Below are 23,153 nucleotides of genomic sequence, written 5' to 3'. Positions count from 1 at the left end.
ATTGAGTTTTCATACAAATTCTTTTTATGAATTTCATGTTTTCTCAAAGATGCTTTATTGGATATATGTACTGAAATTTCTTTTAACTTCTAGGGAGGTGCAGTATATTGTATTGCAAAATATTGCAACTATGTCAATTCAGAGAAAGGTATGTATATTGTGAGCATTTAACTCAAAGAAGCAAGCGAGCACACTGACGTGGTAAATGGACTTACACGTTTGTATTTGTTCACTTAGGGCATGTTTGAACCTTACCTGAAGAGTTTCTATGTCAGATCCACGGACCCAACTATGATCAAGACCCTGAAGGTCTGTATGCTTCATACAGGTTCCATAGTACCTGTGTACTTTGAAGAGCTATTGGAGTGGCGTCTAGCATCTGTAAACTATGCTCTTCCTGTGGCTAGGGATCACGTGACATCCTTGGTTTACCGCTTTACCAACTGAGATGTTTCCTTAGCTCCATAGATTGGAGTCTCTTCCTTTTTAAAAAGAATGTATTTGAAAATTGTTCTTTATACTTTACAGCTTTCAGATGTGTTAAGTTACCTATACCTTGAATAATTTAACATGCTGAAAGAGACAGGCTTTGTGCTTTAAATGGACAGTGGAGATTTGAATTAAGTCTTATAATAAAAAATGTGGGATTGATTCTATGGAAGATTTGTGAAAAATGATATGTGGATTGTGAGTGTTTTTGTGGTTGGTAGGGTGTGTGGGTGTTTTGAAGGTCTGGGAGTAGACTAAACAGATTTGCTACCACAGATTATGAGAGCCCTGCGGTGTACACTACAGTGAGGGCTCCAGAGTGCCATGCTGAGATAATGTGGCACTTACTCAGGCATTGGGACATTCTCTACACTGTGTACAATTTATGTGAGAGACATTACTAACTAACGGAGAAAGAGGAGGCACTCTTTAAATATTGTGACAGTGTCATTCACATGGAAACTGGGTTTATTCATAAGAAAGTTGGTGAAACACAATGATATTGTTAACATCAACAACATACTCCTACTTTATAATTATGAAACATTTCAGATCATGAATGTTAGCCAAAGGACTAGGTAATTTTCAGTCAAGAAGAGTGACTAACTGCTGTATTTGATATTGAGTTGAATCTATGCACTTAACATACTGTTGAAATAGTGAAACATAACATAGAAAACAGCTGTGTGGAAGCAGAACTGTGATGTTAATTTCCTGATTGTTCTGATTTTGTTCCACTCCCAAGCCTGCTGCAGGCTGCAGTATTTGGGGATAATTTTGCACCAGTTTGGCAGCTCTGTACTGTGTTTTAGTGAAAAACAGTTCTGTGTAATATACATTGAGATTTGAAATTATTTTTTAAAAGATTTATGAACAAAGATTTGTAAAATGTGTTTCAGTGGCAGGGTGCTTGGTTAGCATGTTCAAAAACCTAGTGTAGTTCCCGATATTGCCAAAAATGAATAAAGTTTTTAAATTTGAAAAATACTTTAAAATAACTACCCCATGTGGTAGGTCTGTAATGCCAGACTTCAGAGTGAGTGTCAGTAAGACCAGGCCATTAGTTAGATAGTAAATTTGAAGCCCACCTGGGATACACGAGACCTTATCTCTCCCCTGCACTTAAAAATTGTTGTCTCAATAGTATTAGCAAAATAAAATGAATAATCAAGTCATATTCTTAAGAGAACAGATCTCCAACAGATACAGCAAAATAAATGAACTATACACAGAATATATATTTTTTCTGTAGTCTCTGCCTTTTAATTAGAGTGTTTATAGCATTTACTGTTAATGCAGTACTTGATATGAATGTGCTGGTAGACATATTGAATTAGTTTTCTGTTGATATCATCTGCTTGTGCCTACCTTCAGAATAATTAAATTTTTTTCTGTGGGTAAAACATTTCTAACAACGTCAGTGGGTATAGACTTAATTTCACATTTCTTACATTTATAAATCCAGGAATAGAGGTTAAAATTATCTAAGCTTCTGGGTAGGTAGGAAATGAGGTAACCATCAAGAAAATTAATTGATATCTGGAAAACAGAAGTACTACATGAAGGACAAATTGTTTTCTAACTTTACTAATAAAAAATACAAGTTGAGCTAATAAATTGTTTAGGTTAATTAGATATAAATTGTAAAATTAAGACAATTAGTGAAGATGTGGGTTTTATTTCTTAATTATTTTTTTTAAACTATGTAATTATCTAGTCTCTGTAGACTTAAGGAAATAAACTAAGATCACTTCAAGGATATAGAGCCCCATATGATAGTGATTTTTTTTTTAAAAGACTCAACTTTTAATTAGATGTTTAGCCTCTATTAAATTCACCTTTTTGTGTTTTAAAATGTTTACTTTCTCTTTTATTCTACTGTAGCTCGAAATTTTGACAAACTTGGCAAATGAAGCCAACATATCAACTCTTCTTCGAGAATTTCAGGTTTGTATATAATGCTAATTATAATTTTTAAAATATGTTCAATATTAAGTTAAATATGCCTCCTACTCAATCTTGAAATACACAGTTGCACAAATAAAAGAGATTTAGGAAAAGATCAGCAGCTAGGAAGGTTTTCTGTTCTTGAGAATAAACATTAACTGCAAATAGAGACGTGAACAGAACGGCCTTGTATTTCTTTTTCTGTTTCCAGAGCACTGGAAAGACTGGCTTATTATTTGGCTCAAAATTTTGTTTTCTACCCACATTGCCCCCGTCAGCTGTCCTTTCTGTGCCCTGAATGAACTTTCTGTGTCTGTGAAAACACGTCGTGTGCTACCTGCTTGCCCCTGTTTAGTTGACCTGTCTCTGTTTTAGGTTCTGCCTCTTTAACTTAAGGTACATCATGGGATCGCTTAGAAACAGTTGAGTGGGAAGTGGTGACTTCACCTTCTGCTGAAGGTGCTTGCTACCGAGCCTGCCAGCTGCAGTTCAGTCTCCAGGACCCGAGGTGGAGGGAGAGCCAACCTGGGTTAGAGTATGTCATTGGCTTTATGCATGCTATGATGGGAGGATCAACTGCAGCCATCGCGGGAGCACAGCAGCAGAACACCACGTCCTGTGCAGCAGCCCTGGACTTCTTGTTAGCTTTCAATCCTCAGATTTAATGAGCGCTGTTGCTGTGCTTCTTCCATCAGCCACACGGAATTTCTTCTTACCTGTATATGAATGCCATGTTTTCTTTTAATCAGTGGTTATCAACTTCCTAAGGCTGCAACCCTTTAATACTGTTCTCATGCTGTGGTGACCTCCGTCCATAAAATTATTTCTGTTGCTACTTCATGAATCCTGCTGCTGTATGAGTCATAATGTAAATATGTTGAGAACCACTTTATTTATATATATATATATATATATATATATATATATATATATATATATATATATTACTGCATGCCCCACAATTCCTTTATTCTCACCTGGGTTCCTGAATTTCTATCTTGTTTATATTTTTCTAGAAATATTCATGATGGAATGAGAATACTGTAGAGCCATCCATCTCTTTGTGGGTGTGCCCGATCATTGGGTTTCTCAGGCCCAATGGCTGTGTGGGTTTAAGTTCACGTCACTCATATACTCTGGTTTCACCCTGTTGCTCTGTCCTGTGTCTCCTTTCCCTCATCTTGTGTAATCGTGTTGTCCTTCCGCACATCTGCACCCGCGGTCGGCAGGAGGCAGGCCTTTTGTGTTCTCTGGCATGGTGTGTGAGGCACTGCAGGTTTTGTTCATCGGCTTATGTCATTTACTGGGAGTGTGTTGTATAAGAGCTCAGCAGAGCGTTTGACTCTGTCCTTCCTTTGTGTGTTCATTTTTAGCACTGTCTAATTTAGTACATTATTTCTGTTTATGTATTTTCTGTATACTTATTTGTAATTTGTTTATAATAACTTTGTGAGTAAAATAGGTTTTCTGAACAACTCATGCATTCTTTTTTATCGGAGCCATTAAGTTACCTATTCAGGACAGGTTTAAGCCCACTTTGGTTTTTCCCTTCATGGAACTAGAAGCTCCCCTTGCTCCACATCTTGCCTTCCCCTTGAGACTTTGCATTAAATTCCTATATTGTTTACATGTCTTTTGTTTGTTCTTTGATTTCTTATTTAGATAACTATTTTAATGCATATTTTTCATAGACAGACATAGAGTTAATTTTGTATTGTATACTTAGAATTTGAGGTTAGGAATCTTTTTTAAACACTACAAAAGCCTTGGTTTTAAATTAGGAAAGTTGTAACAAAAGTCCCAAAATATGTGAGGTTGTCAGGAAAGACCGTTTAACTTTCTTTGTAAGTCAAATCTATTTTAAGTTAACGTTAATATGTATGCACTCTGTGTATTTAAGGAACCTGCTTGTGCCTGTAGCCTGAGTGAGCTAGAACTCACGCCACTGGTGCACCCTCTCAGACACGCCAACCCTCCCGGGCCAGGCTGTTTATTACTAGCGTGCTGCTCCTTTTCCCTTTTCTCTGGACTTTTAGGTTTAGTGTCTGAAACGGTGTCCCCGTCTCTCTGTGGGCGCACAGCCACTGCTGGGTAAATGAACCGAAACCTTCGCAGAGCATGTTCCCAGCAGCTTCCACCCTGGCTCGTGAGCTGATCGCTGTGTTTGGGTGATGCTCGCCACTGTCTGCTTTGGAGCCTTGAGCCACTCTGCAGTGAATGACCCTGGCTTGAAAATGTCCCTTTGCTAAAGGGACATTAAGTTATAAGAGATGAAAGATGTTATGCAGTCATTTGGGCCCCCTATTGGGCTTAAGAGAAGATTGTATTCGGAAATTATTTGTCTTGACAAAGCTATCAGAAATGGGCTTTGATTCACTTGATAGCACCAATATTGAAACTAATCAAACTGTTTTTAGACCTATGTGAGAAGCCAGGACAAACAGTTTGCAGCGGCCACTATTCAGACCATAGGCAGATGTGCAAGCAGCATTAATGAAGTCACCGACACGTGCCTCAATGGCCTGGTCTGCCTGCTGTCCAGCAGGGATGGTGAGTCCACAAGTTCATCTTATTTTCATTTAATTTATGATTGGATATTCTCAGTAAGTACTGTAGCCGTAATCTTTTATATTATCTTTTGGGGTTTTTCTATATATCAGTATTCTCACAGTAAGTAGCAACTTTATTCTTGATTTACAGGAATATTTATTTCAAAAAAATAAATTAGATAATTAATAGATTTTGGTTTTTCCCCCATTAAGACAATTTATCTTACTCATTCACTAACCATTGCTTTATATCCTCTCTGCAAAGGTTCTTTCTCTGTGACTGTTTTTATAGTCATGCCTGGGAGTCTTGTATAATACTGGTTTACCTGCAGAGGGCGCTAGAAGCAGGCAAATGACTTTATACCTTGGAGCAGTGGCTGGAGCCTCAGCCTTTCAGTCGTCCAGAAATTTACCCAGCGCCTTCCCCTGAAGGCGAGCTAGGCATGGCCATCATCGTGCCACAGGCTCATGTGTACCTTAATTATTTAAGTGTTTGCAGAAATGGGACAGCAAAATTGATTGTCTAAATGTTATCCTATTCTGTACTGCAGTGCCAGCTCTCTCTGTGGTCATGGTTTACAAATAAGATGAACCATTTAAAGAGAAACAAGTTAATGTCTCACATTTACGAGATTTTATTATAGTGTACAGTGAATTAAAATGCTTAGAAAATGCAAAAACTGTAAAATTGTCAAAATTAATTGTTGATTTTTAAATATAAACTACATTATATGTAGTACAGATATTCATGGAAAAGCACCCGTGAAGTCAAACTTAACAAAAGTTGATTATATTTTATATTTTAGTTGAAGAATAACTTTTTACTGTAATGATTACTTTATCTGTAGAACGCCATAGATCCCCAGTGTGTAGGTATTTCTAGAAACTGCTATGCTGTGGAAAGTTCTTCCAATGGGGAGCCCATGATAAACTGAAACCAAGCAAACAGTAAAACAAAATTAATTCCCGAATAACACTGATCTGTGAGCACACATGAAATCATATGAAATCTCATAGTTTCACCTATAAACTTTTGATTGCTAGACTATTGCCCTATATAGATATTAAAACTAAAATTAATTCCACCACAGTAACAAGGAAAGAAGTTTCTACTATTTGTCCCTGTGCAGGTAAAGAAGGAAGGACAGCGTGACAAGGGCATCACCTGGAGCAGTGACATCTTTTTGTCTCTGTTTCTGAGTCATAGTTTCAAGTATGACTTTTCATTTTCATGTAATTTGATAATGACTTTCTATGGGTTGCATAAGGGGGTTGCTAGTGTAATAGTTGATTGAAGATCTCTTTGTAAAAAAAAAAGCTATCGGAGATTAGTGAGAACACTGACAGTCTTTTTAAATGCAGAGTATAACACAAATGTCTGCCCACCTATTTCTTGATCCTTTTTTGATGAGAAATATTTATAATAATTTTAAAATAATTATTTCTGCCACATACTGCTTATTTTTAAAAAGTTTGTGTTCTTTGATTTCAAAGAATCGTTCAAAGCAGACTCGAGGCTTACCACAAAATAGCCCATTATTGGTGTGAAAGATTAATTTGAAAAACAGATTTCTTAAGGTTCTTCAGTTTGAGAAATTCACATTTCAATTGGCTTAGGATAATTTAATTGCCTGTGCTAGTTTATTTTAGGTAACATATTAACAGAATTTGTTTGTCTGAATAACCTTGTTGGCATCTTCTATAAAGTAAAGGAATTAGACGGAGGATTAGTTTTCAATTTTGTTTAGTTTTTTATAAGTCAGTAAGCATTTAGTGAGAATTTGAATCTGTAGAGATATTTAATAAATGTTGAGTAGATTAATAAGATATTCATTTAGCTTGTGAAAGTCTCTGCCTTTATGGCATCACGGTCTGATGGAAGCTGCAGTAAAATAAAATAAGTATGTTTCGGTTTCCCCATCTCCTCCTCCTCCTGCTGGTCATTTGTGTCTGTGTAGAGCCCGACTACCTGCTTGGAAGTGATGCTCGCTTGAGTAATTAGCCATCCTCTACTGATTCCTTCCCTGCGAGATGGGAGGGACAGTAGACGGAGCAGGTACAGTGTGATTATGTTTTGTTGAGGGCAGGAGGGAAACTTGAGAAAGCCTAGAACAGAAGTAGTATTTGCTTATAGTTACAGAATGTTCTCAGAGTTCAAAGGGGACTCTAGGTGCTTAGTGTGACTCCCGGACAAAATAATACAATTCTACTTTGCTTCCTTTTCATGTTTAGAGTCTTAAGATAAAAGTGAAAATAAAAATTTTTTACATTAAAGCTTTAATATTACATATTAATTCCCTAATATACATATATATTACTCATGAATAGATGCAATAAAATTTATTTGTATTCTTAAGGGGTAATGTATTTCAAAGAAAAATTAACAGTACAAATTGTGATGTTTTGTGTAGTATTAAGCCTTTGAAATATATGCTAATGAATTGTCTAATATCTATGATGCTCTTAAGTTTTTTTAAAGTCAAAGTTTACATAAAGGCAGGATATACTATTGGGGGGCATCTGTGGCATTAATAGTAGTTTATACGGCCTGGGGAGATTCCTCAGTCGGTAAGTACTTGCCATACAAGCAGGAGAGAATGAGTTCAGATCCCATCTCCCATCAAAGCAGGGCAAGATGGCTCATGTGTACTCCAGTGCGGGAAGCAATGGTGGACGGATCCCTGAGGCTTGTTGGCTAGACTATGCTGGTCAGAAAGTTCACTGAGAGACCCTGTCCCAAAAAGTGTGGAAAATGACCAAGAAATACACTCAGTCTTGGCATCTGCCCTCTGCAAGTATGCACAAATGCACAGCTGCAGACCATCACAGTTCTGCATCAACACATGTGCACAAAAAATAATAGCTCATGCAACAGTTCTTCCGTAAGGTCAGATGCTCAGATACTACGATGCTGTGTCCCTGCTGGTGCTTCTGTGAAGACGACGAGCCTGCTGCAGCCACTCCTTAGCAAGTTCGATATCCCAACCCCAGCTTGCGAGTCGGCTTCTTACTCACAGAGCGAATGTGTTGAATAAAGTCCCTTTGAGGAACAGGTGGCACACTTGAAAGGGGTAATTAAAGAGAATTACTGAAAGCTAAGAACAAGGTATGGGCAGGATTAGAGCAAAGGATAAGATAGCCTCTGACCCCTGTTGGCTATGAGAAGGTAAGGCACAAAGCAGCATGGGTAATGCGTCTGCACACAGAGCCGCCTCTGAGGGTGCTAGTTGGGTGAGTAGTTAGATGGGCTTACAGCACATGTGGAGGCAATCAGTTCACGGCCACACTCATTTTAGAACTGAGGCGAATGCTGTTTCTATGGTGATTCCACCCCTGCTACTCCTAGTTGTTGCTATTGGCATTTCTGGATGCATCCCTTCGGCAGGGTTTGGTGTGGTTGTCTTCCCTCTCTTCTCCCTGCTTAGTATAGCATAGGGGAGAATGTTTCGATGGTCGGTGTTTGGATTATATAAAAGCTCCGGCTAAAAGGCAAAAGTACCGTCCACTCTAGAACGCAATGTGCCTTTTGTTGCAGAGGTGAGAGGTATTCTAGAAGCTACGAGGTAGCTGCAGAGCACAGAGATTAAGTGGTTTGCATGAGACACATTCACTACCAACACTGAGGAGTGTGCTCATGAGTTAGGGTTCGTGGGTTCAAGCTCCGAGGATGGTTTGCTCATTGAAATTTGCATTTTACCAGACAGATTGCAATTGAATCGATTATATGTACTTAATACGGTAATCTCCTTCTTTGTCTTTCAGAAATAGTTGTTGCAGAAAGTGTGGTTGTGATAAAGAAATTGTTGCAAATGCAGCCTGCACAGCATGGTGAAATTATTAAACATATGGCCAAGCTCTTGGACACTATCACTGTGAGTTCCCACATTCTGCTGACTTTTCTCAGCGCAGTGTGCCTTCCTTAAATGGTTATCCTAAAGTGTGGTGGCTAAGAGAGTCGTGATCCCTGGTTTAAATTCTGACTTTAGATTCGGTTTTTGTTAAGGCTGAACTACAGATCTGACAGAGGGAAGAGGAGCACAGCACTAGCTGAGAGTAGGTGGCACCATCTTGGTGGGATTTAGGTGCAGATAGAGAGATATAACTTAGTACAGGTGTGAGTCTCTGCCGTGCATGGCGACGTGTTTTCCCAGTGCTGTCCTTTGAGAGACCCTGGAAGCAGTAGTGCCCTTCTCAGTAAGCACACTGACTCCGAAGCAAGCTTCCACTTCCACTTCAGCAACAAAGTTAAAGACTGTGGAAGGAGGTCACGCAGTGGTTCTGTGGCGGCCTCCTCCTCAACCTTGGATGCACGCAGCGGCTGTGTGGCGGCCTCCTCCTCTACCCTGGATGCACGCAGCGGCTGTGTGGCGGCCTTCTCCTCTACCCTGGATGCACGCAGGAGGGGACCAGTTGAGCCACTGAGTTAGATCAGCAGGAGCGTCCTACAGTTCCACAGCAGCTAATGAACGACAGGATCAGATGTTACCGTCTGTCAGCCACTAGACGCTCGCTCGTGGGAGACACACTGCACAGTCGTGGTGGAAACTGGAGAAGTGTCAAGAGCGTTTGCATAGCCTCCAAGTCTGTCCCCAGAAACTGCTTCTCGTGTCCGAGGGTTCCAATCTCAACTTACTGTGGTGACCACATGACCAAGGAGAACATGCCCCCCTGCCGGTGCCTTCTGATGCACTGAGCAGTGCTGACTGGGGGCAGCATCAGGAAGTATGAGGCACAGTGATGCTGAGCCTGCTTTGTAATGTGACCAGGCTCTGCTCCCCGATGTCTGTGTCATCAGTTACCAAGGAAAACTCAGGTGCTTCTTGGCTTGGTGACATTCACCTTTAATCCCAACACTTGGGAGGCGTCTCTGGGAGTTCAAGGCCAGCCTGGTGTACGTAGTGGGTTTCAGGCCAGCCAGGCGTGTGTAGTGAGACCTTGTGTCAGAATACAAAATCAAAGCAAAGAGAAGAACGTCAGGAATTTGTCAGCTTCAGAGACGTGGTTATAGTGTTGCGCCACTGCCGTGCAGCTTGATTCGGGTGTCACTGTAGAGGACATCCCACTGACTGGGATGTGAGACGGCTCCTAGGAGACCATGGCTGAGCAGCTGATGAAGGCGGAGAGCTCCAGATGGGGGAGTTTGGAATTACATCAGAGGAGAGTACATGTGTTCACATACAGAATTACGTGTAAACCATGGTGAGTGCCAGCCCAAAGCAGTAATCGGAGCTCCTGAAAGGAAGGAAGGAAGGAAGGAAGGAAGGAAGGGGCATAGTCGTTCTGAGCTAGAGCCGTGGTTGTATTCGTAGAAACGCACATGGATTGGACTGAGACAGGCCAGATGGATGGGTTTTTGAAGGTCTCATGGGAGAGAGTGGAGGGAGATGAAGTGATTTTGTGTTAAAAAGGCCAAGGAGAGAATAGAGTGTCTTTGGTGGAGACTGGGTTTTAGTGGGGAGAATTTAAATTCTTGTATAATTTATAACGATAGAGAGGTGTGCAGTTGTGAGGGGAAAGCAGGAACATGGAACTCTTCGTTCCCAAATGCTTGGGCAGAACTCGCTGGTGAACTTAACTTGCTCATGCCCATCAGAAAGAGAAAGGCAGCTGCAGGCGTGAGAACCTCGGCATGCTTGCTTGTCCACCAAGTGTCCCCGGTGCACTGAGGCATGCCTCAGACTTTCTTGGAAGAAAAAGTTTGAGACTCAACAATGTCCCTGTTTTGTTATCAGTGATTGCGCCAGCATTCTGTGGGACAGAAGTGTTGGCGCCTTAGCCAAGCAAAGGCTTCCTTACAGGTCTAGACAGTGAAGCTTGTTTTGATGTTTATTTTTGTCAGGAGTTAGCCATTTGCAATTGAAAAAAAAGCCCTAATCAAGTAAAAGGTTAAAACATGAGGCAGGGAAAGAGCTTCAGCAAATGAGAACAGAAAGTGACATTTGATGTTAATTAGACATTTTTTATGAGCAGGAACATTAAAAGTGAACAAGAGCTAATTCACAAAGGAGCTAAGAAATGTAGTCCTGCTTGTGTAAAACATGGCAATAATATAAACATAGAACACCTCCGATGTGCCAGGAAGCCTGCATGTGAAAGTGGGTATCGTCGGGCTCTAATACGGTGTTTTCATCCATGTACATGCATGTGAGTTTGAGATGGCCGATATAGTAGACAGATGCAGAGAAGGGAAGTAATACATGGTCTAGTAAATATAGCTCAGACTGTCGCTGTGATAGAGAATGCCCATTTTGAGAGGGTACATCCATTGAATATTTTCAGAGTATCAAAAAAAAAATACAAAAGGAACTTTGATTTTATGTTTTTCATCTCAACTAGTAAAGTTAGATTAAATTTGACAGTTAAATAATTTTAAATTTAAAGCTAAAAGTAATTTAAAAAGAATTAAAGCACTTGTAAAATGTTTGTGCATACCTGTTCATGGATGTGTGTGTTGGGCTTGATTCTAAGACCTCAAAAATGCTAGGCAAGGGGCTGGAGAGATGACTCAGTGGTTAAGAGCACTGACTGCTCTTCCGGAGATCCTGAGTTCAGATCCCAGCAACCACATGGTGGCTCACAACCCTCCATAACAAGAACTGACTCCCTCTTCTGGAATGTCTGAAGACAGCTACAGTGCACTGACATATAATAAATAAATAAATCTTTAAAAAAAATGCTAGGCAAACATTCTACTCCTAACTAAACCCCACTAAAACTCTACTTTTAGATCAAAGAAGGAATTTATGGAATAAATGTTTTTTTCCATAAAATAAACAGAAGGAGCTAGAAAGATCTGTTAGCAGTTAAGGGCACTTGCTGCTTTCCAGAGGACCTGACTGCAGAGCCCAGTACCCACACTGGGGACCTTATAGCCCCTCGTGCTCCAGCTCCAGGGGTCTGACCCCCCCCCCACCTCTGTGTGTGCTTGCTTATGTGCCATTCATGAGCTCTGTGCTCTGAGTGTTAAAGACACGAAAAATGAAGAGCGTGGGTCTGTACATAAGGAACTGGAGAGGGAACTGGCAAAGCTTCCGTGACTACCTGAGTTGGATGGAGAGAACTGACATCTACAGACTGTCCTCTGACCTCTGTGTACACTGTGGAAGCCTCCCCATGCCCTGCCTGCCAAGTAAAGAAATACAAAAGAAAACAAAACAAAATAGTAAAGGAGCAAAGTGAAACAACCTAAAGACCTAAGAAGACGCATCCCACGTGAAAGGTTTTCTGATTTGCAAAAAAAATTCCATAAATACATATTTGATCTGGGCTTATAAAACGTTAATAAAACAGAGCCCCTTCCTCATGAGGCAAAGAAGCTAACTCTGAAGCATGACTATTACTGAAATAATTAGAAGCACGTTTCATGCAGTGGTGCTGTGTGAACCTGAACTTTAGAAGTGGAACTGATGATGAGGTGTCACTGATGACAGGTCCTATGACAGGGAACTGACAGCGCCGGCTGTCTCTCAGAACAACTAACAGTGGTCAGGAGGAACCAGAATGTGGTAAGGATGGAGCAGGCAGAAACCTGAACGAATCACAAAGGGGCAGACTTAGCCCTCACATCTCTCCCTTCTGATCACGAGAGAGTCGTACAAGTAAAACAGCTACAGAGCGTCTGTGAACAAGTCAACCTTAGAAGCAGAGCCTAAAATCCACCCTCTTCTCCCAATTTGTACTTTGAAATCCAGGGTGATGTCTGAACTCAGCAGTTTCAGGACAAGCCGGCCTTACCCAGAGGACACAGTATTGAACATGTTCATTGAGGACCTAAGACACCTGAGAAACCAGAAAGCTAGGTTTGGTACCTCCTGGGAGAGCTGTAGGTTTGGTACCTCCTGGGTGAGCTGTAGGTTTGGTACCTCCTGGGCGAGCTGTAGGTTTGGTACCTCCTGGGAGCGCTGTAATGGAACTGAAAGACAGAGCTCTTCCACCCTGGCTACCTCCTCAATTTTTTTTTTTTTTTTTTTGCCAGGAGAGATGGAAGGGAATGAGGAAATGCAGCCAGGCTAGTGTCGGACCATGCAGGAGGGGGCCTAGACACTCCCTGAGTGGTTAGGCTCTTACGGACACAGGAAGAGTTGGGAAGCCATTGTGTGCCATGGAAACAGAGCAGGCATAGAGGTGTGTGTTTCTTCACTGGAGCGAAGGAGGCCCGTGGAAGTGAAGTCACCCTCCACCGTGGTGTGGGATCCATGTGGGGTTAGAGACGGCCTTCTTCCAGGTCGGTCGCTGCCTGCCCTTGTCTCTTCCCAGTGCTCCAGGGGGAATTGGAGGCTCAGGCTCACACTCCAGTGCTGGCACCGCCACTGTGAGCTGGGACTCGTGGGCAACTTTTGGCTTTGCCCTGTCCTGACAGTTCCAGTGGGGTTAATGGCAGAGCCTGCAGCATACTGTTTCTGTGGACGTCTGAGAAATTAGCTAGTTTTCAAAAGCACTGTGACAGATTGTAGATAGGAACTCTTTAGATGTTAGGTAGGCATGCAGATTTTAAAGAGTAGAGAACATTGATAGATTTTGTCATATTAAGACGGATTTCATTGCTTATTTAGGGAATAGCAGAGTTGAAATATGAAGACTAATGTTTACATTGTTCTACTTCTTGAGCTCATCCAGGTTTTAGAAATAATGGCGGTAGCAGTCATCTTTTGTGTTCTGGTTGTGACCACATTGTCCTTGTGTGTCCTTCATTTGTAACTGCTTTTCCAGTAAGCTTGCTCAAAATAACATGCACACTACTTGAGGATTGCTTTAGTGGGGTTTTGCATGGTATTTACATGTTACAGGTTTCATGAAAGAACACTTAGATGTTATTCTAGAAGGACAGCTGAGCCAGTCTATAGTGGCTTGTCCATCAAGCACCGTGCATGTTTGTTCGGATGCCTCACTGGACACTGCTGTGTCCCGAGTCCCCTCTCTCTGCACCATGACACTGATACACTGGTCACTGCTGTGTCCCGAGTCCCCTCCCTCTGCACCCTGACACTGATGCACAATTCAGTTCCAGAAGTTAATGCGTGTAGAGCCCAGATGCGGACTGTTGGGCTCTGACTGTTAGTATGCAGCTTGTCTGCATGTCTACTGAGTCTGCCTCTGGCAAAATCAAATAAAGAAAATGGATGATTTTGTAGATTTACTTGAGATTATTGTCCAGTGCAGTGGGCTGTTGTTGAGACACAATAGCTTTTAAATTGACCTGCGAACAGAGTGATCTGTAAATTCTTTCTAGATGTCTCTTTATAACTGCGGTGGGAGGAATCCTCATTTGCTTTTGCAGGCAAGTTAATGGGTTAAAATGGCAGTGGCAAGTGCCTTCTCTTTGAAGGCTTGAAAAGTGCACTTAACCGCAAAGAGCCGGGCACCGTCACTCTCAGTCCAGCTTGCCTTTGAGAATGTTGAAAAGCAGGGCTACGTATAAAGAGGATTATACTATGCTTGACCTTGTATATGTGCACCTGCTTGCTTGCATGTGTGTGTGTGTGTGTGTGTGTGCGTGGTGTATATTAGTTGAATTTTAGTTCACCTCTTCTGCTTGTTGTTGAATAAATCTGGGGAACAGGGTAAACATTTTTATTTGCAGCTGTAGTTTCAAGGGAAAAGGAAGGATTGAATTTGAAGATCTTAGTTTTCTAACTCTAGCCAATGCATACAAACGTTGGCCTTGCTAGTTTCTCAAGCCTTTCTTGTTTGGTTTTGGCTTTGGTAGTCTCATGTAGCCCAGGCTGTCTGGGCTTCCTTCTGTTTCCTGCCTGCTGGGTGCTGGGACTCTAGCGTGTGTTTTCATGTCTGTCTTTGAAGTTTTTATAAAACCATTTAAAATTCATTTTTAAATATCATTACCAAGAGTTTACTATTTTTATTATTTCTTATTATTTCTTATTGTAAAGAAATTTCTACATTTTTAAAATATATGCTTAAGAATTTTTAAACTCATGCTGGGCGGTGGTGGCTCACAGCTGTAATCCCAGCGCTCTGGGAGGCAGAGGCAGGCGGATTTCTGAATTTGAGGCCAGCCAGATCTACAAAGTGAGTTCCAGGACAGCCAGGGCTATACAGAGAAACCCTGTTTCGAAAAAACCAAATCCAAAAAAAAAAAAAGAATTTTTAAACTCAATTCTGGAACATTTCCAATGTTACCCCTTTCCTCCGCTAGTATCTTGACTTTTTTTCATTGTTGCAATTGATTTATTGATTTTTTTTTCATTCTTTCAAATGTTGTTATTATGAGTGCTTGGAGTATTAAAATACTGTTGTTTTAATCTTAATATGCTCATGAGTCTGAAATGTTCTAACACCTTCATTTTGTGATTGTCTTTTTAATTACAAAAGAGAATTAAGTATGTTGCTAAAGAACAAGACTTAAATCAGACAATAAGTTGTGTTATGTTGTAAAATTCTGATTTCTATAGTTGCAATTCATAATAAAATATTTAAGAAAAAAAAATAAATGTAGCCTAGCTGAGCCCTGAGTTGCTTATCTGTTCTCATTTAGAAGTTCCTCTCGTTATGGAAGGCGCTGAACTGCCCCAGGCTGGAAGCTTAATGCTGCACTCAATTACTGTTCTTTAGCCCGATTTAAAATAATAGATTGGGAGTAAGGTCTTAATGCAGTGTAACCTTTGGAACATTAGAAATAACCTCTTTCTCTCCAGAAATCAGTGTACAGTATGGGTATTAGTTTTATCACACTGCATGAATAGATTTGACATAGCCCTTAGGCCTTTTACATTACATAAGTAGACGGATTTCCTCTCTGTTACTAAGTTCAGTTTAAGTATGGATTGACGTCAAGGCTATTACAATGGTAGGAAGTGCATATTTCTTATATTTCCAAGCATTTTTGATGACCTCTGATTCTGCTGATTCGCTTTAGGCATGTCAATATTTTTCTATTATTATATCATTATTATGAAACAAATATTTGAAAGGAATTTGACGTGGCTGATATTCGAGCCATGGAAAAGTTTTCATTCTTGCTTTCTTCCTTTGAAGTCAAACTGAGCAGCTATGAGGCTTGGAGGCTTCGGGCCGGGGCTTGATGAGAGACATGTTGTTGTCTGTCCCTATCAGCTCCCACGCAGTAGTCAGCAGCTTTTGCACTTAGAATAAAAAGCATATTTTCTATGCTAGGTGAAAATGTTCACAGGAACTAATTTACATGGACTCTCAAATTCCTTTTGGAATAGGAGAGGATACAAATAAGCAAATAGTAATAAAACTAATTTGCATACTCTAAAATGCTGGTCTTAATGGTTCTCATGGAAGGTTTCCAACTTATAGCAAGGCAGTGTTTTTTTTTTTAGGAAAACAAATTATATTGAAGTGTACTTTATTTTAAAAAATTATAATACTAAAGTACAGTACAGCGCGCTTGTGCCCCTGCGGCACGAAGCAGTGAGAGGACCCAGCAGAGGCTGCGTTCATTCAGGTGTGCTCTGGAGTTTGCTGGACTCTGAACGGACCTGCGATCTAGACAAGTGGCGCTTACTTTACTGCACTTTTTCAAGGCATTTCTTTGAAACCCGTTTTAAAGCTTTATTTATATAACGTATAGAAGCGTTTGCTTGAATGTGTGGTCTGTGTAATGTGTGTTTGGTGCCTGTGGAGGCAGAAGTGGGCATCCAATCCCCTGGGATTGGAGCGACAGATGGATGTGAACTGCCCTGTGGGTGCTGGGGCCCAACCCAGGTCCTGTGCAACAGCAGCCAGTGCTGTGAACCACTGCGCCATCTCCAGAGATTCCCTCTGTGTCTGTCGTTGATATACAGCAAACGGTCAGTGCAGTGGCAGCTAAGAGATACATATGTTGTTCAGTGAGGAAATGACTGGAAATTTTGGCAGCCCTAAGCCTTTTCTATGCTGATGTTGAGGAGTATATGATTATACCTCTTCTAATAATGTCATCTGCTCTTCATATTAGGTTCCTGTGGCTAGAGCAAGCATTCTTTGGCTAATTGGAGAAAACTGTGAACGAGTTCCTAAAATTGCTCCTGATGTTTTGAGGATAATGGCTAAAAGTTTCACTAGTGAAGATGATCTCGTGAAACTGCAGATATTAAATCTTGGAGCAAAATTGTATTTAACTAATTCCAAACAGGTAAGAGACCGATGCTTCTTCAGCCTGACAGGTACTTCCTTTACCCTACCTAGGCCCCTGCAGCCTTCCTGCGCGTTACCCCACACACTCAGCGACACTGGTCCCTGTTGTATTAGGTCCCACGGTTGATGTTGGGGGTGCAGACACGGCCTTCTGATCTAGAACCACGGACCTAGAAGAGCTGTGGTGGCGGTGTTGAGACGCAGTGCGGTGAGGGAGCTCACGCTCTGATGCAGAAGGAGAGCCCGGGTTGTCTATGAAGATGCTCCAGATGACTGGAGGAGATCATGGAGGATTGCAGAACAAGGGAAGGGGGAGCGGGGCAGAGCTGAGAACCTGCTGGGGGAATTTAGGAAATCTGTAGAGGGATATGTGTTAAAGTGTGTGCTGGGATCCTTAAATTAATAAGTTGACTTGCTGTCACAAATGTGATGCTGTTGTATGTTTGACAACGGCCCTGCCCGTGGCTGCTGTAGACATTACTCCGTATAGGTGAGAATGCAGTGATCCCTGGAAGTTCTTTACTATTCCACAGCTCATTATCTTTCAGTGATATGAAAATGGATGATGTGGCCTATTTCCAGTGTCTCTCACTTTTTTTTTTAAAAGAAAAGGTAGTTGGGAAAATTACTGAGAGAAAATTAGCACTAATAAATAGTTGTATACACCGTCAGCTCAACAGTATATTTTAGTTATGTGGTTCATAACACAGTGAGTATTAGGTAGAGACTAAGCTAATTCCTTTGACTAAAATGTAAAAAATTTCTACGTGTATTTACTTTAGCTGTCTTTAAAACTGAATGGGGTAAGAGTGGGCCAGTGGTTAGGGCCGGCTTTACACAGCCGAGGGACTTCTGTAGACCCAGGACAGTGGGAGAGCCTGGAAGCGACGGGTGGATAAATTGCCTGGGCTCTGACTGATTCCTGAGAGCACCAAAGCAGCGCCCTAAGAATAAAAGACCTGGCCTGAATTTGAGGTGCGACCAGGAAATAGAATACACTTTGAACCCTATCAAGTTAATGGTGTGTGGCAACTAACAAAAACTGAATACTAATTAAAGAATGTTAGCAGTGTTGAGAGTGGTGTCTGTAATATAACATCTGTAATCCAGATTTACTCAGCATGAACCCACGTGGCCCAGTGGGTTCAAGTTTCAGTGGGGGAAGTTCTACAGTCAGAAGTTGCTAATGGCTGAGGAACAGTGTAAGGAAGTGGGGTTAGTATATGTGGATAATGTCAGAGGCCTTGTGACTTGTTATAACTGCTGAAGTCTGGGCATTCAGGGCATGAACACTCAGCATGGGTTTGGTTAAAATGGGTATTAGCACTTAGAAGTGACTAAAGGGTGTTTTTAAAAAAGTATTTGTAATAAAGTCTGAGATTTTAAGTATGAGTCAATGTTGTTCCCAGCCATTTTTATATATAATTATGGTAAGTTGCAAACTCACAGAAAAGAACATAACAGGACAAATGCATGTATCTGCCTGTCAGTAGGACACAGTTGCTGTCAGTATTTCCTCCGTTTTTCCTTTTAAAAGTGATCGCTCTGAAGCCTGAAGCTCCTGCAAGCGTCATCCTTCTTCCTTTCTGGTGACCGCACTGTCCTGTTGGTGGGTTCTGTTCAGTCAAGCTTACTTTCATTATGTGAGTGTGCATGAATAAACTCAGGTTGCCTTGTAGTTCTGAGCACGTGTTTTACTTCATTATAGTTTTGCAGATTTTCACATCATGTCTTAGAAATAGTGGTATGTACAGATGTGGTTCATTGACTGTTTGCTATTCTGTGAGACGCAAGTTTCTACTTCTCTGCTACTTAGAGATCACTTTTTACTCTTTGAGACATTTTGGCTCTCAATAGGAAACCAGGCAATCTTCGGATACCTTGGGGATCCTCCTAAAGTGAGGAGCGCATTTCCTGATTTGGACCTTTTCAGAAATCTCCTCGCTTTGCCTTTTGTTCTCATTTCACAAAAGGCTTGGTGCTGTGCTCTGACCAGACTCTGCTTTGCTCTGCCTCTGCCTCTCCCTCTGCCTCTCCCCCTGCTTCTGCTTCTCCCTCTGCCTCTTCCTCTTCCTCTGCCTCTGCTTCTCCCTCTGCCTCTCCTCCCTCTGCCTCTGCTTCTCCCTCTGCCTCTGCTTCTCCCTCTGCCTCTGCCCCTCTGCCCCCTCCCCCTTTATCCCTAACCCCCTCTCCTCCTTTTCCTCCCCCTCTCCCAAGAAAAGGAAGTAAATATGAACTAGAAAGGAAGACCCTGACTGGGGCTTGAGCTCAGTGGTGCAGCACTAGCACCGCTGAAATTGGAGGCTCAATGCATAGTGCTCCCCGCTCTGGCGAAAGCTAACAGGAAGATCTTATAGACACAGTCTTTCAAATTAATGAGAACGTTGTTGCTGAATTAAGAACTTCATTAAGTCACAGAAAGGAAGTTTTTGGTCATGAAAGTACAGAAGAGGAGTGCTGCTCAGATTTGCCTCTAGGTTAAAAATTCTATGCAGTTCTCAAATGTCTTTATCGATTTCTTGCCTTTAAAAATAATCATTGTTAAATGGTTTCTGGATGCTGAATTCTGTGTCTTTTTTTATCCCTTATAGTTCTGTCTTAGACTTGTTTTACGACTGTTTTACATGACCTTTACTAGTTTGTTCTGACTGCTAACCACATTTGTGCATTGTCTAGTGACATTTTGCACATTAACAGACCATATGTACAATGATGGTTTCACCAGTACTTGGTGACGCAGTGTGTCTGTCTGTGCACCCTGGCCCATAGCTGTGGAGTGGCCCAGTGACACTTTCCTCAGGGCATATCTTTGTCATTCGTGTGTAACTGTTTTAGGACACTATATTTGCCATTTTATTACTTGTTAGATTAGTTAGGTAAGGACGTGGTACTCATCTCTTACAAAGATAGTTTAAATAATAAATTCCTTAATTTTGTAGTATTTTCCCTCAGGTTCCTTTTTCCTGAGTACCAGTCACTATAAAAAAGTGTGTAACTGATGTAAGTACTGTTCGATAGCCTTGGCTACTATTTGGTAACAGCACTGGTTTCTTAAATCTAAACAGGAAAATTAAACTAAAATCAAAATTTAATAAATTAGAGCAGTGGATACTGAATATTTCGGTTAGAGCACTCCATCTCATTTTCTTGTTTTATGTAATTCTTGTATAAAACCGTGTTCTGTGGAGTTTTGAACTGAACACTCAGTGATGTTCAAATGCCGTGGTTACTTACTCTCCTCTTCCCTTTCTGAAAGTTGCCCTGGGGAAACCTGATTTCTGATTGATCCACTTGTGTCCCTAACTTTATAATTTTCAGTGAAGCAATGTGCTTGATTGTTTCAGTAACACAGTAGCTTTCTTCACCTCAGCTTTGAGTCCCAGTCTGTGTGACATCTCTGTTGAGTGCCATGTGAGTTAAGAACAGAGGTTCAAACATCTGTGACCCCTGTGCCAGTGGGACGGAAGGAGCTGACACAGCTGGCTCCCTGGCGCCGTTCGTCCAGTCAGTTGAAGCAATCCATGATTTCCAGGTTCAGTGAGAGACCATGTCTCAAAACACATGGTGGCATGCAACAGAGGAAGACACCCAAGCTGAGAGTGCGCACACACACACACACACACACACCCACACACACACACATATATGTATAGCATACATACACACAAATACTGTGATATAGAGAGAATACATTGAAAAAGACAGCAACTTTGTAATTTCTAATAAAATTTAACTTGAAAAATGCAAGACAAAATAGACTATATTGAAAACGCATTCTTCGGACAAATGCCTCTAAATGTCCTTGCTACTAGAGACAGACAGCAAAGGAATTGCTTACTCTAGTATGTGATGAATAATTATTGTACTTATTTAAATGCATCATCGCATAGAGATAAACATTTTCTGTTATGAAGAATTTTATCTTGAAAATACATTTTAAGAGAATTGTTCTATAAGCTTATCAATATTTCTGTACATACATAATTTTAATTATTTTCAATGTAAGTAATGTTCGTTAATATATTTTAAAAGTTTAATTTTGAAAACGTAATTTGGGGGTTCAGAAATTCATAAGCAGAATGCATGACTGCCCGTTGGAAAGGTTCTGTTCGTAGGTTTCATTTCTTTTGTTAAAGGGAGTTGCAGATTCTCCCTCAGTGCTCAGACGGACTTCAGCGCTAACTAGTTGTGATCTTTGCTCTGATTTGCGGATAGTAACGGTTACACGCGTTCCCAGCTCTCCGGGGCAGGTAGTTACTGCAGTGCCGCACGGCCTCCTGAGCTGTCACCGAGCTGCAGTCCCATCTGTCGGGCATCTGCTAATCACCATTTTTTAACAGGAGTCATGTCAGTCTTCCTGACTTGTGGACGAGGCAACATGGACAGCAGATTCAGGGAAACCTGCAAGCATTTATAATCCTTTTTTTAACAAACCCATGTCAATGCTTTCAAATACTGTGTTCCCAAAAGAAGCTTCCCTCCTGTCCTGGCCAGCCCCTCGGCTGACTGCTTTTTAGGGCCCAGCTGTTCCTGGTCTCTAACACGCTGTTCCAGCCGGGTCTTTGCGTCTCCCTGTTGATTGGTTCTATTGTCGTTTGTTTATAATGTGTGTAAAATTCTCTAATAGTACCAATCTTTGGTTATTTTTTCCTTGTTTTATGATTTCTTTTTAGCTTAATTCACAATTGCACACATGTAGATTTCTAAATTAAAATTGCCTTTTCATTTAAAAACACTGAAGTTTAAAATACAAGCCTATTTTGTTACATTCCTATTTTGGTTTAATTATTATTAAAATCATCTCAATATACATTAATGTAGTGCATTCAGAAGTTGACTTAGCAAGCCTGATTATGGTGTAAAAGCTTACACAAATAACTAAATGACCAGTAATACTAGAGGCTGTAAGCAGCATGGCGGAAAAATGGAAGAACTCTTTTATCCTAGTTTTTAGAGGGCATCAGCAGCTTGCTTTTATGAAAAAGTAACAGCTAAATGCACTGCAAATAATTTGCAGTAATCCAGTTCAGTGATTCATGTGTCTGCTTTAATGGGTCATAATTCAGGGTAAAGTAACGGGGTGCAGTCAGAGTGCAGACACTGCCTGTGCCAGGGACAGTATCTCTTCATAAAGCACACCTCAGGAGAAGCACTTTGCCAGCCCCTAATACTCTGTGATGTTTTGATGTCCTGCATATTTTTCCGATTAAGTTTTGAGTGCCATGTTTTTAGTTGTATTTCCACATTCATTATTCTCACGTAGACCCTTCAGCGGGTTTGCCATATATGATTATTTTTTTAATGATGCCTTTCTTTCCACTTCAGCAGTTTAATAATCTAGCACATGGCTGCTTCCCAGTGCTCAGCATTCACCTCCCCAGCACAGAGGAGGACATGTGCGTTGGCTACAGAATTCCATTTGCCATGTTAGAAACGCATATTCCCCACGGAACGACATTTGTTTGACATAACCATTCATTTTTATTACATCTTTAAATATGTTTATCCAGAGTTATCAATAATCATAAATAACCGTATTTTCAACTTGTTCTGTTTTTTTTTTTTTTTTCCCCGAACAGACAAAATTGCTTACCCAGTACATATTAAATCTCGGCAAGTATGATCAAAACTACGACATCAGAGACCGCACAAGATTTATTAGGCAGCTTATTGTTCCGAACGAGAAGAGTGGAGCTCTGAGTAAATATGCCAAAAAACTCTTCTTAGCACAGAAGCCTGCGCCACTGCTAGAGTCTCCCTTTAAAGGTATTATCAGATGCATACCTGTAAAACACGTTGCCTGAAATGTGTCAGTGTGTCCATCCTGGTGGGCTTCAGATTTATCTCTGAGAAACACACACGGCTTCCGTGTCGATGTGTGAGAACAACATGCTTGCACTTGTTCATCTGTTCAGGGCAAGTTTTATATTTATGCTTGTTAACGTTCATTTTTCTGTAGATAATTATTTATAATTTCAGTTCCTCTGGTTTTTATTCTCATCAGGCAGTTTAACTGAACAGTAGATAAAATAGCTGTTTTGTTCCTGTAGACATGGACTTTATTTCTGT

The 23,153-nt window shown here is 40.9% G+C and overlaps 1 protein-coding gene across 1 annotated transcript in view; it reads left to right on the top strand.

The window, feature by feature from the left end:
- The window catches only part of Ap3b1 (adaptor related protein complex 3 subunit beta 1), a 200,642-nt gene that overhangs the window by 84,442 nt on the left and 93,047 nt on the right, over positions 1-23,153 (top strand). The window contains exons 10-16 of the mRNA XM_052159389.1: positions 94-148; positions 238-309; positions 2,374-2,436; positions 4,854-4,986; positions 8,748-8,857; positions 16,906-17,082; positions 22,664-22,850. Of these exons, the coding sequence (XP_052015349.1) occupies positions 94-148; positions 238-309; positions 2,374-2,436; positions 4,854-4,986; positions 8,748-8,857; positions 16,906-17,082; positions 22,664-22,850 (797 nt within the window). The remainder of the gene's footprint in view (positions 1-93; positions 149-237; positions 310-2,373; positions 2,437-4,853; positions 4,987-8,747; positions 8,858-16,905; positions 17,083-22,663; positions 22,851-23,153) is intronic.

Source organism: Apodemus sylvaticus, chromosome 16 (assembly GCF_947179515.1).
Source record: "Apodemus sylvaticus chromosome 16, mApoSyl1.1, whole genome shotgun sequence".
NCBI classification, from domain to species: domain Eukaryota; kingdom Metazoa; phylum Chordata; class Mammalia; order Rodentia; family Muridae; genus Apodemus; species Apodemus sylvaticus.
The sequence above is the reverse complement of the archived record's forward strand: the minus strand, read 5'-3'. Positions and strand labels throughout refer to the sequence as shown.